At 45.4% G+C, this 18,419-nt stretch overlaps 1 protein-coding gene and 1 pseudogene across 1 annotated transcript; both read right to left on the bottom strand.

Moving 5' to 3' along the window:
- Positions 1 to 3,426: 3,426 nt before the first annotated feature.
- LOC119276812 lies at positions 3,427 to 4,899 on the bottom strand. The gene has a single exon (XM_037557969.1). The coding sequence runs from the start codon at positions 4,796 to 4,798 to the stop codon at positions 3,680 to 3,682; it is 1,119 nt and encodes a 372-aa protein (XP_037413866.1). The 5' UTR covers positions 4,799 to 4,899; the 3' UTR covers positions 3,427 to 3,679.
- Positions 4,900 to 11,487: 6,588 nt separating this feature from the next.
- On the bottom strand, positions 11,488 to 13,724 carry LOC119279612 (annotated as a pseudogene).
- Between the last annotated feature and the right edge of the window lie 4,695 nt (positions 13,725 to 18,419).

The following is an 18,419-nucleotide window of genomic DNA, read 5'->3' as shown; positions in this document are numbered from 1 at the left end:
CAGTGAATCCGTACATTTGGCCCAGGTTTTGGGGAGCCCGTTGGGCGGGTGTTTCAGTGTTCGAACATGTCTGCTCGGACATATGGGGGAAAATGGACCCGTCTGCTCGCTCCCAATGATCATGTTATGCAAGACCACACAATAAACCATAATGTTCCACATAGTATGCATGTCTGACCATCTCGCAAGACCCTTCACCATTGCAAAAGCAAGTCTATAGAACGCCAAATGCTCTCTCGACATCCTTCCTCACACCTTCATGAACCTCGACAAGATGAAATTTCTTCTTGGCTTTGTGTGTTGCAATTGGTCTTCATAAAAGTGGCATAAGCAGGGTAGATACCAACAACAAGAAGTTGCCCAAAAGTGAGTCTTTGGAGCAACTATGAGTGTTGCGAAACATTGATATGATCGAGCGAACCTGGTAGACCAAAGAAGGAGTGCGAAATCCAAAATCTTGTGATGTAACAATTTCATGAATCATTTCCAACGCAATACAATCAAGAGATCTCCACAGTGAATTGTTGGCCATCAAAGTGGGTTTGTCGCTCGCATTGCAGTGGAGTAATCTTCCAATCAAAATCGAGACCGACTGCCTCGAAGCTACAAATATGGTGAGGAATGAAGGTTTTGATAGATCTCGGTATGGTTTTTTGGTGTGTGAGATTAAATCACTCATGGCACTCCGAAATACTTGTATTGCTCATGCTCGACGAAACAACAACATCGTTAGTCATACCTTAGCTCAGTATGGTAGAACTAGTGGCCGTATTGTTGTTTGGCTAGGTTCAGGCCCTGATGGCATTGTCGAACTTTGTAACTCTGATAGTAGCTTGGCTACGTGAGTAATTACAAGTTTTTTCTCACAAAAGAAAGGATTCTTGAAGGTGTTGCATACCTAAAATCATCTCCACTGCATACAGTCAGAAACTGTCCAAACATGTCCCTTGGAACAACTATGTTGCTTGTGAAGTTGTGATTGATCCACGACGCCTCTTCTTGGTGTGCACATACATCAACACCAAGACTAGGGGTATCTGTCTTTTTGGTGGGCTTCATTTGTCTTATTCAGATAAAACAAATTGTATAATCAAAATCATATCCCAACATCAGACCAAGCACTATGTAAAAGAGCTCAACACTTGTGCAGCCACACAAACTCACAGATCTGCAATACAAAAAATCGTGAAGCAATTTTTTTTCTTGTAGAGTAAAGGACTATAACCATTGTGCCACTTTTCTTAAGAAGGTCCACCATCATTATTCCTAAGGAAAAAGACAAGCAGCCAATGAGTCAAAGCATGAAGGGCTACTCTATTTTGCATGGGTTTTGTCCCGGCTTGAGTTTGACTTTTTTTTCTCTAAGGGAAGAGTTTGATTGTAGTTAGTTGTCGTATAGGTTTTGCTCATGAAGTAGGATAGAACACTCTCATTCCTATCCGGCACAATGCTTGTTAACCTCCACCTTTAACTCGGGACTTGCATTATTATTACGAAACTGTCATACACACGATGTTTCGTGGACGATATGCGCACGACACTCAAATCGAACAGTGTAGCAGTGCTGGCCAGTTGCATCCAATGGTTGCCGTAGCGTGTCGTCCGTAAATCGGCTGCAGGCTGTCGTTCACGTAGCAGCGCCCTTATTATTATCTGATAGAAGTTATTATTATCTGATAGAAGTTATTTACTACTCCCTCCATTTCATAATTCTTGCCATGATTTCTACCATTAATCTGTAATCAGCCCGAGCCAGACCGATGCAACGAGCATGAAGAGACTAACAAGACTTCCTTCTCTCTTTGATTAGGAATTGTCATATGAAACGCAAGGGCCATCCACCCACACTCAGTCACAACCAATACAGTAGTCCATGTTTCCCCAAACCCCACTCGACCTTGCCGATTTCCACAGGTCGAACTGAACCATTGTTTTTAGACGCGAACTGAACCTTGATAGTAGCGGAAGTTACATTTCTAGTTAGCACTTAGCAAAGAACCACTCTTTGCTGATGATCCAAACTCTGCTTTTCAGTCAAACTGCTCCCCAACTGGATTGTGACGAAAAGCACTCTTGGTGACGGAAAAACACACACGATGATTTCAGTCGGCGGCAAAACCAACGGCATTGCAATCACAAACGATAAAAACAGAATACCCCCGAGAGGTCATTGTACCCCAAAATTTATTGCCCATAAGTTTCAACATGCCACAACCTCACTATATGCGTTCGGTTTATTCGGTTTACATGGTTCGGTTTATACGGTTTTCCGGTTTGTACGGTATTAATACTTCGATAAATACGATATGAAATTAAAATACGGTTCGGTTTCAGTATACACCAAATTATTTCGGTATGGTTTTGGTATATACCATAATAACCAAAGTTGACGCGAATTTGAAAATGACGTAATAACAATTTACAAATTTATGACTCAAAACATATACTATTTTACACAAGTAGTATATGACTATATAGGCAAGTATATATGCATGAATGGATTTATCCCTTGATAGTTATGGACGTTCTTAGCATTTTTTAAAGAGAAAAATGACTATGTTACGAGAAAATGTACGTGCTTGGCAGTGAATTTGACTCATGTAGAAGAAAAATGATAACTTGTATGGTTGTTCGCCTCAAGAAATATAAATAATTTTTTACTTCGGTTAACCATTCGGTTTTCCGGTATATACCATAAAAACCAAAGTTCAAAACGGTATGAAAAGTTCATACCATATCAAAACCATAAACCATAAAAACCATAAATTTGGTTCAGTTCGGTTTATTTTCGGTAAGGTTTAAAAATGCACAGAGTGACCACAACCAGCTCAAATGAAGCTTAATCAGCAAATCAACAAAACCATATTATTAACACTTGGGCCATATCCTCACTCACAAAGTCACAGTTAAAAAGACCAGAGAAGATTTCGAAGTTTGCATATATCTTGTCATATTTCCAGCAAAATGAATGATGAAGGACGGAATAGGTGACCCAATGCAAGTGTAGTGTTTTTTTTTAAACTCAATGCAAGTGTAGATAATAGTAAATGTGCTTAACGTCAGAGGGTAAACATCAAGAGTGAAAAGGAAAAATATTATATTGTACTCACATAAAGATATCGAGCTTAGCTCTACTGACCAAGAACTTTTAGTTTTACCGCACCCACTAGCCAGTAACTGTACCATGGCCAGGCTCCGTTATCTTATCAACCAAACTAAAACAATGATTCAGCTTCAGAGTGCGATGGTTCAACGAAACAAACAACAACATTCATGCAATGCTGGCTCTTAAGAACGCCAAAAAAAAAAAATCATGCACAGATTCATGTACATCAAGACATGGCCTACATTAAAGATCAGAGCAAAACTTACTAAACTATCTTTGTTTATGCTTCTTCTCCCCCCTTCATTTGCACAAGAGCCAACTGAAGGAAATGCACATATTCGCATCAAGTCAATTTGTTACTTAACATTATGCCTGTATGTTCCGTAGTTCAGTGTCAATTCACGTTAGATGAATTCCCAGAGCTAAACCCCACAGCTTCCTCTCCGATTTCACCAACCAGTACATCAGTTTCTTCTTCTGCGACGCAACTACTAGCACCATTTCATCCTAAGCCGGTAAGCCCATATGCCAGACAGAGCGACGAACAATTAATCAAGTATCAACAACAAAAGCTCAGCTCAGGTGCTCCTCAATCCAACTGAACATCTCGTCAGCTTGCAAGCTTGTCATCTCATGGTATCCATAAGCAAGATTCAGCTCCTCCTGGATGTGCTCAGCCCACTGGGATACCTCCTCCCAGAACCCCCTCTTCACCACTGCATCCTTCCATGGAGTTGCCCGGCCATCCTTCCTCATGTACCCTCTATCATCAATGAACCCTTCCTCACTGAAAATCTTCCAAATCCTTTCGGACAACCCATGATCCAGCCCTGGTATCCTATCGGACAGCAGCGTCGGCGTCAGAGGAAGCTCCAGGCTCTGAAGCTCCCTCACCTCAACGCCATTGATCCTCAGCATCTTCGCATTCCTTCCCACTAGCGCGGCCCTCTTATGGTCCTTCGGCATGTGAAGGAACATGGACGGCGGATAGCCCGGCGGCGCTCCCGCCGGGTCGAACACGCCCTCAGAGATCATCATCACGACGGCGGCTAGGCTCATCTTGGCCGCAAGCCGGGAGACGAAGTACCCACCTGACGACGCGCCGAGGGCGACCACTGGCAGGCCTCCAAGGCCGTTCTTGGCGGTCCACGACTGGATCGCCCGCTTGGCGGCGCCCACCTCCTTCCCCAGCGACCAGCAGTCCCCGGCGCTCGCCACTGCCAGCACCGCGAACCGCCTCCTTAGCGCGCGGTCCGTGATGGCGACGTCCTCCGGCAGCCCGACGCAGCCGGGGCAGCGCTGGGACGGTGGCCAGAAGTTCTCCGGGCGGCAGCGGCAGCCGTGGGCTAAGAAGAGGACCCCTCTGGCCGGCGCCGCAGGGAGCTCCCAGATGGCGCGCGCGCCCTCGATGGTCTCCATAGTCGGGGAGGAGGGCGCCGTCGACGCCGTACTGGATTCCTTTGAGCTGCCGACGATTTGGGACGCCGGGGTGGTTTTGGAGTAGAGGAGGACGCCGGCGGCGGCGCATAGGAGGAGGGCCAGCGACGCGAGGCGGGTGGTCAGACACAGTGCTAGCCGCTTCGCGGCGTGAGATGGCGGGGCCGGCTTGCCCGGCCGGCGAGTCGTGCCAGCCATCTGGATCTGGCTGGCCGAGTGGAGCGGTGACGGGGAGGAGTTGGGCACGAGTGACATGACACGAGGGGGATGAGATCTCGTCGCCGGGTTTCGGTTGCCATTTCCGGGCACCCGCAGCTTCGAGGATACGGCTGAGTGATGGGCTGAAAATCTGAGGACTAGTGTGCAGGCCGAATATGCACTGCATTCGCCAGAGGCAACAAATGGGCTTTCTACGTACCCGACAAGGCAAAAACCTATGGACGAAAAGAATTCAGAAAATAAACTGTTGACAAAAAAAATTCATCCGACTGACCCTTTTATGAAGCGTCCAACATCTAGACGTCACACTACACTATGCAGCGCCTGACAGATAGGCGCTACACACCTGGCCAACGTCGCACTCCAGAATGTCTAAAAACTGCTAAGTCAATATGCAACGCCTGAGAGTTAGACGCTACACTATACAGTATAGCGCCTAGCATCTAGGCGCTGCACGGTCGACTCAAACGTTGCAATCGATCAGTTGGAGTAGGACGTGGCGGTCTATGCTGCCTTGGCGATGCGATGCGATGCGATATGATATACTCCCTCCGTTCGGAAATACTTGTCATCAAAATAGATAAAATTGGATGCATCTAGACGTATTTTAGTTCTAGATATATCTTTTTTTATCCATTTTAATGACAAGTATTTTCGGACGGAGGGAGTAGTACTAGCTTCAGTAGTACTGGAATAGTTCAGAAATGATTACTGTACACCCTTGAACAAATGTAGCGCACACGGTCACGTGGAGGCTGTGACTGTACCTATGACCGGAACACAATGACGACACATGATGAGACAGTCAACAAATGCAGGTGTGGAAGGAGATGTGCAGTCAAACTCAGGAAATCCTGCTATGCTAGCGCGTCGGGTCGCACACTAGTGCAACACCTAAATGCTAGACGCTGCACCATATAGTATAGCGCCTAGCGCTCAGACGTCGCACATAGCAATTTTTACGTAGTCCGAGGTACGACGTTGGTCAGATGTGTAGCTCCTGTCAGTCAGGCGATGTGCAGTGTAATGTGGTGTCTATGCGTCGGACGCTACACAAAAGAATCAGCCGGATGAATTTTTTCAATAGTTCATTTTATGAAAAAAATTCATTCAAGGGTCAAATTTGTCCCCGGACAACGTTCCGCCCCGGCTCACCGTGAATGAACGCGCGGCGGCACCGCGGGACATGATCTAAAAATAACAACAGCCTTGTCTTTCTAAATAACAAATGCTACGAACGTTGAGCCTCTGAAATCAGTGTTGGGTTCTTATTGTGTAGCCTCGTGGCAAATGATAAGCGTTGAAAAGTCTAGTACCCCTCCTTTCTGATTTATAGGGCTCATCTTAAAAAATTTGCTTTTCCGTCTATAAGTTTCAATTCCACTACTTATCATCACATGTTCAGAATTCAAGTGTATTAAATCACTGCATGCAAGGATAAAGAAAAACTCACAAATGCATGTAGAAGTTCTTGATCATTAAATGGTCATGCATGCACATGGTGTAATTAATGCATCGATATACATAAATTTCCGAGAAAAACGGGAGTACTAAATAAATACTTCTGCAAACTAAGGAATTAATTCCACCATTCATCATCTACCTTGGTTGAAGAGATTTGTAAATTAAGCCCTATAAACCGGAAAGGAGGGGGTATATTTTTTAGTCCCAATAAAAAGGTGAAAAATAAGGCGCAAATTTATACAATTCTGAATATTATGATTGAAGCCCTTAATGATAAATATTTGGGTTTGTCTGCTAATGTGGGTATGGACAAAAGCGATTGTTTCCAATTCCTGATTGATTGAATTGTTATGAAAATTAGTGGATGGAAATAAAAATTGTTATCCACCGAACGAAAAGAAATTTTACTCAAAGCTGTTGTTCAAGCTATCCCAACTTATGCCATGTCTGTCTTTAAAATTTCTAATAAGATTGTAAAGGAATCATTGACGTGATGTCACAATTTTGGTGGGGTGATGAGGACAACCAAAAGATGATGCATTGGAAGACATGGTGGAAGATGTGTGTCCCAAAAAGGCAAGAAGGTATGGGGTTTAGAGATATACATTGTTTCAACATGACCTTGTTAGCCAAACAAGCATGGCGTTTGCTTGATAATCTCGAGTCCTTATGCGCTTCTATCTCGAGAGCTAAATACTTCCCGGAAGGTGATTTAATGAATGCTAGCCTAAAAAAGGGCTCCTTTTTTACTTGGCAAAATATTATGACGGGAGTGAATTCTCTAAAAAAATGGTTACATCTGGAGAGTTGAAAATGGATAAAATATTGATATTTGAAGAGACGCATGGATCCAGAAATGTGCGAATAGGAAAATCATTACACCTAGAGGGGGGCAACTTCTGTCAAAGGTTTCTGATCTTATTGATCCAGTCATGAGTTCTTGGGATTTCATTGCCTGGAGCTATACACAAAATGGTCTTTTCACTATACGATCAACTTATTTGGAGGAATGGAACAACGTTCAAATGGTATGGGGAGAACCAATGTCAATCATATTTGGGGTAAGATTTGGAAGTTATCTTGTCCGACAAAGGTAATTTTTTTTGTTTGGCATACTTTGCATGGAACCCATCCATGTCGGGTTACACTTGCTAATAGACACATGTAAGTTTCGTTCATTTGCCCATCATGCTTAAATGGGCCAGAAGATACAAAACACATCTTGTTTCTGTTCGAGAAGGTGAAAGAGGTTTGGGGCAAGTTAGGATTGCACAAGGCAATGAATAAAACCTATGATGTAGATCATGCGCGAGAGGCGGTACTTGAGTTCTTACTTCTTAGAGCAACTCCAACCATGTGACCCAAACGGACGCGCCCTTTGTCTGCCTTTTCTCCATTTGGGTCGGCCCAACGGACACCCATGTCCGCTTTCGTGTTTGGGTCGGCGCTTGCGCCCAACGCTGGCCCGGCCCATTTTTGAGTTCGCGGGTGAAAAAGATAAATCACGTAAATATTTTGAAATTAAAAATGTCAATTAAACATAAATGATGTCCACAAAGGCTGGCGAGAGTCCACGAGTCCACATTATATTAATTAAAAATATTTAATAAAACTAAAAACGAGGAGGAGGCGCTCTATCATAGGTATCCTCGTCGTTAGTGTCAGGGATGGTGAGCTCGATGAGCGTTGGAGCCAGGCTAGCCTAGGGGAACGTCGTCTCCCATGCTGTGGCGACGTCCTGCTGGGCTGGTGTGACCGCCGCCAGCTGGGCAACGCGGGACCGGCGCTCCTCCTCCATGTCGCGCTCTGCTCAAGGCGCTCACCCTCACGACGCTCCTCTGCCAGCCAGCACGTTCGCCACTGCTCGAGGTAGAGCTTCTCTTGCGCCGACGTCGCCCCAAACCAGATGGGTAGTGTGCTGACCCACTCGCGCACCTCTCTTTGTCAGGTGTACCATGGGGCGTCAGGCTCAGCAGATCCGGGGACGGCGTCGGCTCGGGCTTAACAGGGGAAGGCGGCATCAGCGGCGGCACGACGCAGTTGCCGTAAGCGGAGAGTGCTATGGCCTCCGACAGGCGTGCCTGGTACACCACCTCCTCTTCCTCCGCCTTGCGCCGCTCATCCCTCTTTGCTTTCATGCATAGAAGCCGCCAACGCTGCCTAGCAGGAGGCCTCCTCCTCTTGGTCCTCGTCGCGCACGACGGGGGGCGGCGGGGTGCTAGCTCGCCCGTGCTGGACGTCGCGCCGACGCTGCTCCTCGTGCTCGACGGCGAACCAGACCTCCCAATCGGGAGAGTCTGCTGCGTAGGCGGGGTTGAGGTGCTGCTCCAGCATCAACAAATCCCATCGGTGACGCACCTCCTTTGTGTGCGCCCATGCTGTCCGCGGCACCGCCGACACTGTGATCCTATCTGGATCCAAATGCCAGTCATGTGGCAAGGTAACGTCGGGGTACGGGGGATGTGATGCTTCCAGTGCCACCTCGCCTAGTGCACTGGGACGCTTTTCCGCTGCCTTACTGGGCGGGCCAATGTGGGGGGGGGGGGTCGCGAGCGCACAGGAAGAGGATGAGGCGGGGGCCTTGCTCTTGTTCTTGCCAGCGAAGAAGCCCATGATGGCGCGAGCTAGGCTAGGGTTGTCGCTGGTAGGGAGCAGAAGGGTGGCTAGATGGGGATGGGAGGCTGGAAGAGGATCAGTGATGGAAATATGCCCTAGAGGCAATAATGAAGTTGTTATTATTATAATTTCTTATTCGTGATAAAAGTTTATTATTCATGCTAGAATTATATTGACCGGAAACTTAGATACATGTGTGGATACATAGACAAATACTATGTCCCTAGTAATCCTCTACTAGACTAGCTCGTTGATCAAAGATGGTTAAGGTTTCCTAACCATAGACATGAGTTGTCACTTGATGACATGATCACATCATTAGGAAAATTATGTGATGGACAAGACCCATCCGTTAGCTTAGCATATGATCATTCAGTTTATTGCTACTGCTTTCTTAATGCCAAATACATGTTTTTCGACCATGAGATCATGCAACCCCCGAATACAAAAGGAATACCTTGTGTGCTATCAAACATCACAATGTAATTGTGTGATCATAAAAATGCTCTACATGTATCTCTGAAGATGTTTGTTGAGTTGGTGTAGATCGAGATTGGGATTTGTCACTCCGTATGACAGAGAGGTCTCTCTGGGCCCTCTCGGTAATACACATCATAAGAAGCTTGCAAGCAAAGTGACTAAGGAGTTAGTTGCAAGATGATGTATTACGAAACGAGTAAAGAGACTTGCCGGTAACAAGACTGAACTAGGTATGAATATACAGATGATCGAATCTCGGGCAAATAACATACCGACAGACAAAGGGAACTACGTATGTTGTCATAAAGGTTCGACCGATAAAAATCTTCGAAGAATATGTAGGAACCAATATGGGCATCCAGGACCCGCTATTGGTTATTGACCGGAGAGGTATCTCGGTCATGTCTACATCATTCTTAAACCCGTAGGGTCCGCACGCTTAACGTTCGTTGACAATATAGTATTATATGAGTTATGTGATTTGGTGATCGAATGTTGTTCGAAGTCCCGAACGAGATCACAGACATGACAAGGAGCTCCTGAATGGTTCGAAGGTAAAGATCAATATATAGGACAATGCTATTTGGTCATCGAAAATGTTTCGGAAAAAATTGGGTAGTCATCGGATCACCAGAAGGGGTTTCAAGAGGCCCCGGGAGGTTATTGGGCCATATGGGCCAAACGAGGGGAGCGCACCAGCCACAAGAGGCTGGCGCGCCCACCTCTAGGACGTCGGCCCTAAGGGAGGAAAGGGGGCAGGGCTAGCCCCTCCTGCCTTCCCCTCCTCATGAGAGAAAGGAAGGGGGCACCACCCCCTCATGCCTTCCCCCGTGCGCCCAAGAAGGAAGGGGGGCGCGGCCAGGGCAGGAGCCCAAGGCGGCCCCCGGCCCCTTGGGGGAGCCCTAGGCTGCCTCCCCTCCTCCCCAACCTCTTTATATATATAGTAACACTATTTTAATCCTGGAATTAAAATAACTATTTGGATCACGTCGGGCGTATATAGGGCGTGCGGAGGTCCTCCCGAATTCCGTAACTCACAGAGGGAAAAAAAAAGTTCCACGCCCGTGCCCACCACCTCCTCCCCGATCCCCAACCTCCCTGATCCCCAACCTCCCCGATGCTGCGCAGTGGACCTCTCGCCCCCCGGCCACAACCACCGCCGCCCCTGGCTCCGGCGCGCCTCCCGCTACCGGAGTCGGCGCGCCTCGCGCCGCCGGCCACCCCGGCCCCGTCCCTGCCCCTCGACCCCGACGCGCCTCCCACGCTCGTCCACCCCGACCACGACGCACGTCCTGCCGCCGGCCACTCGGCCTCGTCGTCGCCCCCCGACCCTGGATCCCCACGCGCCACCGGCCCTGGATCCCAGCATGCCGCCGTCGGCCCTGGATCCCAGCCGTCAAGCGTCGCCGGTGAACGGCTCATATCCACACGCGTTTCCTCTGCCACGGGATCCAGTGAACCACACCACTATGTTCTGCCGTCGTGCGCGGCTGTGCGTCTGGCTCCGTCGCCTGTCCCCTGCTGCTACTTTGCTACACTATGGGGCGCCTCTAGATCATGCGGGTGTAGCGCGTACGGTGTGGCCGCGCCGCCTGTGACCGCTTCTGAAGTCCGGCCTGGCCAGTGTCTTCAGTTTGATGTGTGTGTGCTCGCTGTGTGGGTTGCTATCCCTCGATCCTGCCAAGCTATACTAACACTCCTGCTCCTCTCAGACTTGCTGTGTTGTGGGTGACAAACGAGATGGAGAGCTGGCGACTATGATAGGAGGCGTCCTGCTACTGCACTTGGTCTACAGGACGGCTGTTGTCCGGGCTGTACTTGGACGGCTGCAGGTGGTGATACTGGACGTCCGTGATACTTGAGCCGGGTGACACTTTAGTACCACTATTTCAAAATACCCGAACTACGGTCCGCGTACTTGCGCAAGGGGTTCATTTTGGTCCGTATGTATGATTTCGTCTACGTATTTGCTGACTTGACCGAGTCAGCAGCCGCCAGCTCGGCTTTGACCGCCACCTGGTCGTGCCTAGGGTGAATACTAGTTCATTCGGGTTTTTTTTTGTAAAACGGCATACGGCCGGCAGATCGATCCATGGTCCCTCTGCATCCATCCCCACACTGCCACGCAGTCACGCACCCTTCTAGTCACCCGATCGGTCCCCAGCCTACTCGAGGTGGTCGTGCGGCGTGAGCGACATGAACATGGCCGCGTAATGGCGCAGCAGGCGGTCCCCGTCCTCGGGCCCCGCCGCGCCGGCCGGCGGCGGCGGGAGCATCGCCGTCGCCATCACCCTCGCCCTGTACCGCCGCCACGCGAGCTGCACGTTGACGGCCGCCCACGTCCGCCAGTTGGACGAGTAGTAGCGCGCGGTGCGCTTGAGCTTGTCGTTGGCGAACTTGTACCGGAAGTGCTCGGTGATGTACCGCAGGTTCGGCGCGTCGAGGCAGAAGGCCTGCGCGGCCTCCAGCACTCGAACGTGGCGGACGACGCCGGCAGCCGGTCCACGAACGGCCGCCGCAGGCACCACGACAGCAGCTCGTCGCTCAGGAAGCTCCTCGCGCCCAGCACGCACTCCGCCACCACGCCCTTGGTCAGCGGCTGCGTGCTCCGCAGCCTCCCCTGCATGATGAACACCATGCGCTGCACCGGGTCGCCCTCCCGGATCACCTTCTCGCCGCCGCAGAACACCAGGGGGCGCAGCCGGTCGCAGATGTTGTCCAGGATCAGCTCGTCCATGCCGTGGAACAGGGGACCTGCTTCACCAGCTCCAGGCAGAGGTACCGCTTGATGTCCCGCCGGAGGCCCTCCGGCAGGTCCTTGATCATCTCCATCTCCTCGTCGCCGGTGATGGCCGCCCACCGCTCGCGCTCGTACTTGCGGACCCGCTGCCGCAGCCGGGACGGCAGCTGCCGCCGTCTCATCCACCACTCCATGTCCCGGAACCGCAGCTGCATCTTCCGCTTCCTCGTCAGCACGGCGTGCAAGAATACCTGCAGCAAAAATGCCCCACTACTTTTCACTGATACTGAAGTAACTGAAGCTAGCTAGCTGCAGTAAAAATGAACTGAACGATTGCTAAAGATTGGCGGCACTTCACACCTGTATGCTTCCGATCAGTAGCGTGAAGAGCATCAGCCCACTTAGTACATTGATGATGCTGAATATCACCTCAAGCCAATTGCTCGTCGGCTCAAGATCATTGCCAAAAATACTGCCAATAGATTCAGACGAACTGTGTGAGACAATAAGCGAGCAGAGGTGGTGGTAGAGCAATATACAGTATTAATTATCTTTTGTCTTCATAAGGGAACAACTAATAAAGCTACACGTGCATACAACAACCATATAATAGAACCATTGTTTTTCTGAACTAAGAAACTGAGCAAATTCCTGGCATATAAATCTGTCAGGAATGTGCATATTTCAGATAGAATGACAGCCGAGCCGAATACTGAACATTCAGATATTCAAGTTTCATGGAGGAAAACATTTCCTATGTCAGAAATAGATGATACTACTATTTAACATAATACTATATAAATTACCTGAGGGTCATGAGACCCCAGAATATGGGATAGAGGATTTTGACAGCAAGTGAATTGCTGGAGATAACAGGAAGGGCTCCCTTGTAGATCCCATAAGCAAAGGCGCCATTGCCACTTAGACAGGCCGGCACATTTTGTTGACTGAAAGAAGTTAAGTTCGTATGGCATGCTAATGCAGTCATGTCTGATGAGTGATGACCAAGGGAAGTGAAAGCACATCTCCTTGGAGCAAGCCAGTAACATCAAATTGCAGTTGTTGTTTATCTCGCATTCCGATTGTAGGCAGGAGGCAACACGCTGAATCGCAAGAACATACCAACATCCACCTGCAATCTGGAAATGAAAGACACATATGAATAATCAACACTGCCTATAATAATTTAGCATGCATGGTCCCTTCAATTAGCACCAGCTGTGCTACTATATTCAGGTCGTGGTGTGCGTGCGCGCGCGGAGAGAGCAATGCGCTACCGGACTTGTGCGGTGCCGCCGCACGCGCCGTCGCCTGCGTGCGCTCCGTTCAGTGGGGCTTCGCCAATCGCCATGGCGTCTTGGCGGCAGCGCCGGCTGAATAAAGATCTCTTGTGAGCAGCTCAGCGTGGCGCCTGGCGACGCCGATGCCGACGAGGTAGGCGACGGAGGTGCTCATGGTGCCCTCGAGCATGCAGCCGAGGTAGCGCTCGAGCACGCGCGACACGTCGCCGGGCTTGACGTCCATCCCCTGGAGGTACTTAACGACGGGCGCAAGGTCGACGATGATGCTGGCGTGGAGCACCTGCGGGTGACGGTGGAGCAGGTGCGGGAGCTCGTCGCGGCGGACGCCGATCTTGCCGAGGTAGTCGAGGACGGGGACCATGTTCTTGCGGACGCTGCAGCCGAGGGCGAGCGGGTAGGCGGCGAGGTCGTCGAGGCCGAGGCCGAGGGAGCGAAGGAACTCAGACGCGCTCCCGCATTGTTCCGGCGTTTTTACCAAAAATACCCGAATGGACTAGTATTCACCCTAGGCACGATTAGGTGGCGGTTAAAGCCGAGCTGGCGGCCGCTGACTTGGCCAAGTCAGCAAATACGTAGACGAAAACGTACATACGGACTAAAGTGAACCCCTTGCGCAAGTACGTGGACCGTAGTTTGGGTATTTTGAAGTAGTTGTACTAAAGTGTCACTCAACTCAAGTTATGTGACCTACAGTAAAAATTTTCTCTACAAGAAACTGTGTGCTGAAAAGAATTCAACGATTTTCAATCGGCTGTTTTTGTACTAGAGCATCAGGTGTTTGTACTAAATGTCCGTGAGAGAACACCTATGGAACCATGTGCAGAGTAGTACTAAATGATGAGAAGATGATAGATTTTCCTTTTAGAATAGAAGTAGATTAAAATAATATTGTTCACTGCATTCAGATTTAAGTAGGCTCATTCTCACCAAGTGTTGTTTCAATCACTCTCTCAAGTTCACGTGAGAAGTTCAAATAAAAAAAAAACATAAGTTCATATATAGTAAAAATGTTGCAATTAAATTTTTCAAAGTGAAAGCATACATTCTAAAAACTGGAGAGCTCATGAAAACAAAAACCGCCACCAGAAAAACACCACCAACATCTCAAAAAAGGGGCTAAAAATATTTTTTTAAAAAGACATATTTCCTCATGTTTTTGAATTGTACCAAGAAGTTCAAACTAAAATAAGTATAACTCGAATTTTTCCTGTTACTAACGAGTAAACCAAGAAGTTCAATTTCAAAAAACCGAGTAGTTCGATATTTATTTCAAAAACTCCAATTTTTCCCGTTACTAGTGAATAAATCAAGAAGTTCAGTTCAAAAAATAGAAGAAGTTTGACATTTACTAAAAAAACATCAGTTTTTCTCATTTCTAAAAATGCACAAAGAGGTTCAATTTTTTTTTAAATAGAGCAGCTTGATGTCTATAAAAAAATTCATTGCTAAAGGGTAGCGTTGTCTTTTATTTTTTTTAAAAAAATTGGAGCAATTCGATTTTAAATAGAAAATTAAGAATTTCAAATTAAAAAAACCGAAGTAGTTCAATGTATACGAAAATGCTCAAATTCTTCTTGTTTTTATGCTAAATTAAAGTATGAAGTTTTAATTTCAAAAAAAGCTTGTACGATGTTTACATAAAAATCATTTTTTATCTTTCCAAATAATAAAACTAAGAAGTTCAAATTAAAAAATGAGAGAAGTTCAAAGATTATAAAATCCTAGGATTTACATGGTCAGTTGGAATGAGTGCTTTGGAGTTAGGAAAAAAAATAGAGAGCAGTTCAAAGTGATAATAGGCAGAAGTTCGCGTACTTCATGGTGTGTGTTTCATATGAGAGAAAAAGAATAAAAAAGCTAAGTCTAAAACAATTATTGATAGAAGTTCAAGTACTCAGCCCAGGAAGTTCAAAAATTGTTGTGAGGGAGGTTCATCTTGTATTTACAAGTTTGAAATGCAAAAGTGTGTTGTTTTGGTCTTTTAAAACAACTATCTCAATGTGTTACAGAAATTGAAACCAAATGCTATTCCAAAATCAATGGTTAGCACAAAATGGTGTATGTTGTTCTAAACAAGACTTTAACCGTATTATAAAAAGTTGCATCTTTTCAACAGGTTTTTAAAATGGTATATCATTTGTTCAACTCCGACAAAAACAGGTGAGGAATTACAAATAAAAATATGTGACAGAAGTTCAAAGTGAAAACAGTGTGCATTTCAACTACTACACGTGATGCGTTTCAGGTGAGAATAAAAAATATATAAAACTAAAAGCCTAAAACGTTTGTTGATAGAAGTTCATGTGCTCCTCCCGATGAAGTTCAAGATCTCTATTGCGAGATTACAACATTCAATTACATGTAAAAACAGCCAAAAAAGACGTTGTTTTTGCCATTTCTAAAACTGCTCTCAAACGATAACAAATTTGTAACGTCCGTCTACTTGAAAAAGTTGCTCCTATTCATAAGCTTTTCAACGGTATATTATATGCTATATTCCGACAAATGGTTTAAAGGTTTTATATATACCATTAAAAACGCATTTCTATGCATTCAAAAAAATATTTTGAACCGTCGCGAGTATGAAAACTGATCAACACGAAAAAGTTGTGTGTTTTGAACAGCTTTCCATCGGTATATCATTTGCTCAATTCCGATAAGTGGTTTGGGAGTTATGGGTAAAAAAAACAACATGGAAAATAGAGTGGCGTTCAAAAAGAACTGCTCCAGAAGTTCAACCTCTTCACGAAGTGCATTTTCAGAGACTTTTTTTTCTGATGAAGGCAGAACGCATGATCTCACAAGTTGAGGTTGATAACTGCCAGAAGTTCACGTACTACATGGTGTGCATTTTATATTAGAAAAGAATGAAAATGCAAAGCCTAAAGTTTTGTTACTAGAAGTTCAAGTGCTCAACCACGAGAAAGTTCAAAAATTCTTGTGAGAGGTTAAACAAAAATACGTGACAAAAGTTCAAGGTGAAAACAACGAGAAGTTCAACTACTACAAGGAATGCATTTCAAATGAGAATAAAAGTATAGAAAATTAAAAGCTTAAAAGGTTTGTTCAGAGAAGTTCAAGTGCTCTGTCCCGGGAAGTTCAAAAATTCTTACGAGAGAGGCTCATCTTGTATTTCCATGTTCGATTTTTCCCGTATAAAAACCGAATACAATTCTTCACTCAAAATATAAAAAGGTGAAGTTCAAATTGAAATAACATAGAAGTTCAGAGTTTATTAAAATCTAGGATTTACCTTTTCAAAAAAATAAAAAGCACAACGCCTTTTGCACCTTTGAAAACAATCTCATAAATGAAAAAAATGGTTGCTAGAAGTTCAAGTGCTCGGCGAGGAAAAGTTCAAAAAAAATCGTGAGAGAGGTTCACATTGTGTTTAGATATCCAAAATACATAAAAAGATGTTGTTTGTTGTGTTTTAAAATAATTCACTCAAACCAGAGAGAAGTTCAAAGTGATAACATCCAGAAGTTCACGTACTGCATGTTGTGTGTTTCGTATAAGAAAAATACAATAAAGTGAAACAGCGTAAAGTTCAAACAGACATGCCCCAGAAGTTCAACTACTTCACAAAGTGCAAAAAACAATAGTCAAAAACAGAGTGAGGTTTAAAAAGACATGCCCCGTGAAGTTCAACTACTTCACGCAGTGCGTTTCCATTCGCAATGAAGGCAGAAATCATGATCTCGTCATTTCTCTAATTTACTTCAAAATGACAGGAATATCATTTGTGTAAGTTCAAGTCCTCGATGAGAGAAAGCTAAAAAAATATATTGTGAGAGAGTTTTGTACAAAAAGAATATCATTTGTGTAACACTGACGAAATGGATGAGAAAATTACAGACGAAAATATATCACATAAGTTCAACGTGAAAAAAGTAGGAAGTTCGACTACTATAGTGAATGAATTTGAGATGAAAAACTTTTAAAATCGTCGCGAGTATGAAAAAATTATCAACACGGTAAAGTTGCGTGTTTACATCAGCTTTCCACTGGTATATTACTTGCTCAATTCCGGTGAGAGTTCTGATGAGTGGATGGAGATCTACGGGCAAAAAAAGCACGTGAAAAACAGAGTGAAGTTCAAGTAGACATGCCGAGAAGTTCAGGTTCTTCACGCGGTGCATTTTCGAAGAATTTGTTTCGCGATAAAGGCAAAACGAATGATCTAGCCATTTTTGAAACTACTTGAAAATGACTAGTAATCAGAGAAAACCATCAACAAGAAAAAGTTTTGCATTTTCCTTAGCTTTTCAACGCTATATTATTTGCCCCATTCTGATAAAGTTTGTAGAAATTACAGCGAAAATATGTTTTAGCTATTTTTAAAATAGACTTAAAACAGTAAGGAATTTGGAGAAACAATATGTACCAAAAAGTTTCGCATTTCCTCAAGCTTTCCAACGCCATATCATTTGCTACATTCAGATGTACGGTTAAAAAATTAGCTTGAAAATACGAACTCTGTGCAACTTGTACCATTTTATAAATCACTTTTAAACCATTCAAAATTAGAAAAAACATTCAATATGAAAAAGTAGCACATTTTCATAGGCTTTCCAACGCCATATCATTTGCCTCAATTGGATTAGGCGTTTAGAAATTACATTGAAAATACGAACTCGACTGTTCGGTTTGCAAAAAATTTCAATTTTCCAAATTACTCTTTATCCATAGGGAATTAGAGAAAACTTTCAACATGTCGAAGGAGCGGTTTTGCAGCAGCTTTCCAACGTCATATTATTTACCTCATTTCGATAATCAGTTTAAAAATGCGATTGAAAATACGATTCATGTTTTTTGTATGAAGAGAAAACGCTTTTCAAAACTGCTCTTAAACCGCTTACATTTTGCCAAAAATTTAACTTGGGTCATGATACCGGTGTCGATAGCTTTCCAACGGTATATCACAAGCCCCATTTGGACACCTTTTAGCTGAAGTTCAACCTAGTACTCGGGGAAGGTCAGGCGTGTTACTCGGGAAGTTCATGTTGTGATCAGAATATTATTCTGATCCCATGATCAGAATAGTGTTTATATA

This window comes from Triticum dicoccoides, chromosome 3B (genome assembly GCF_002162155.2).
Source record: "Triticum dicoccoides isolate Atlit2015 ecotype Zavitan chromosome 3B, WEW_v2.0, whole genome shotgun sequence".
NCBI lineage: Eukaryota > Viridiplantae > Streptophyta > Magnoliopsida > Poales > Poaceae > Triticum > Triticum dicoccoides.
The sequence above is the reverse complement of the archived record's forward strand: the minus strand, read 5'-3'. Positions and strand labels throughout refer to the sequence as shown.

Bases quoted from the DNA above. Each gene is read 5' to 3' on its own strand.
- LOC119276812 (XM_037557969.1), bottom strand. From the start codon at position 4,798: ATGTCACTCGTGCCCAACTCCTCCCCGTCACCGCTCCACTCGGCCAGC.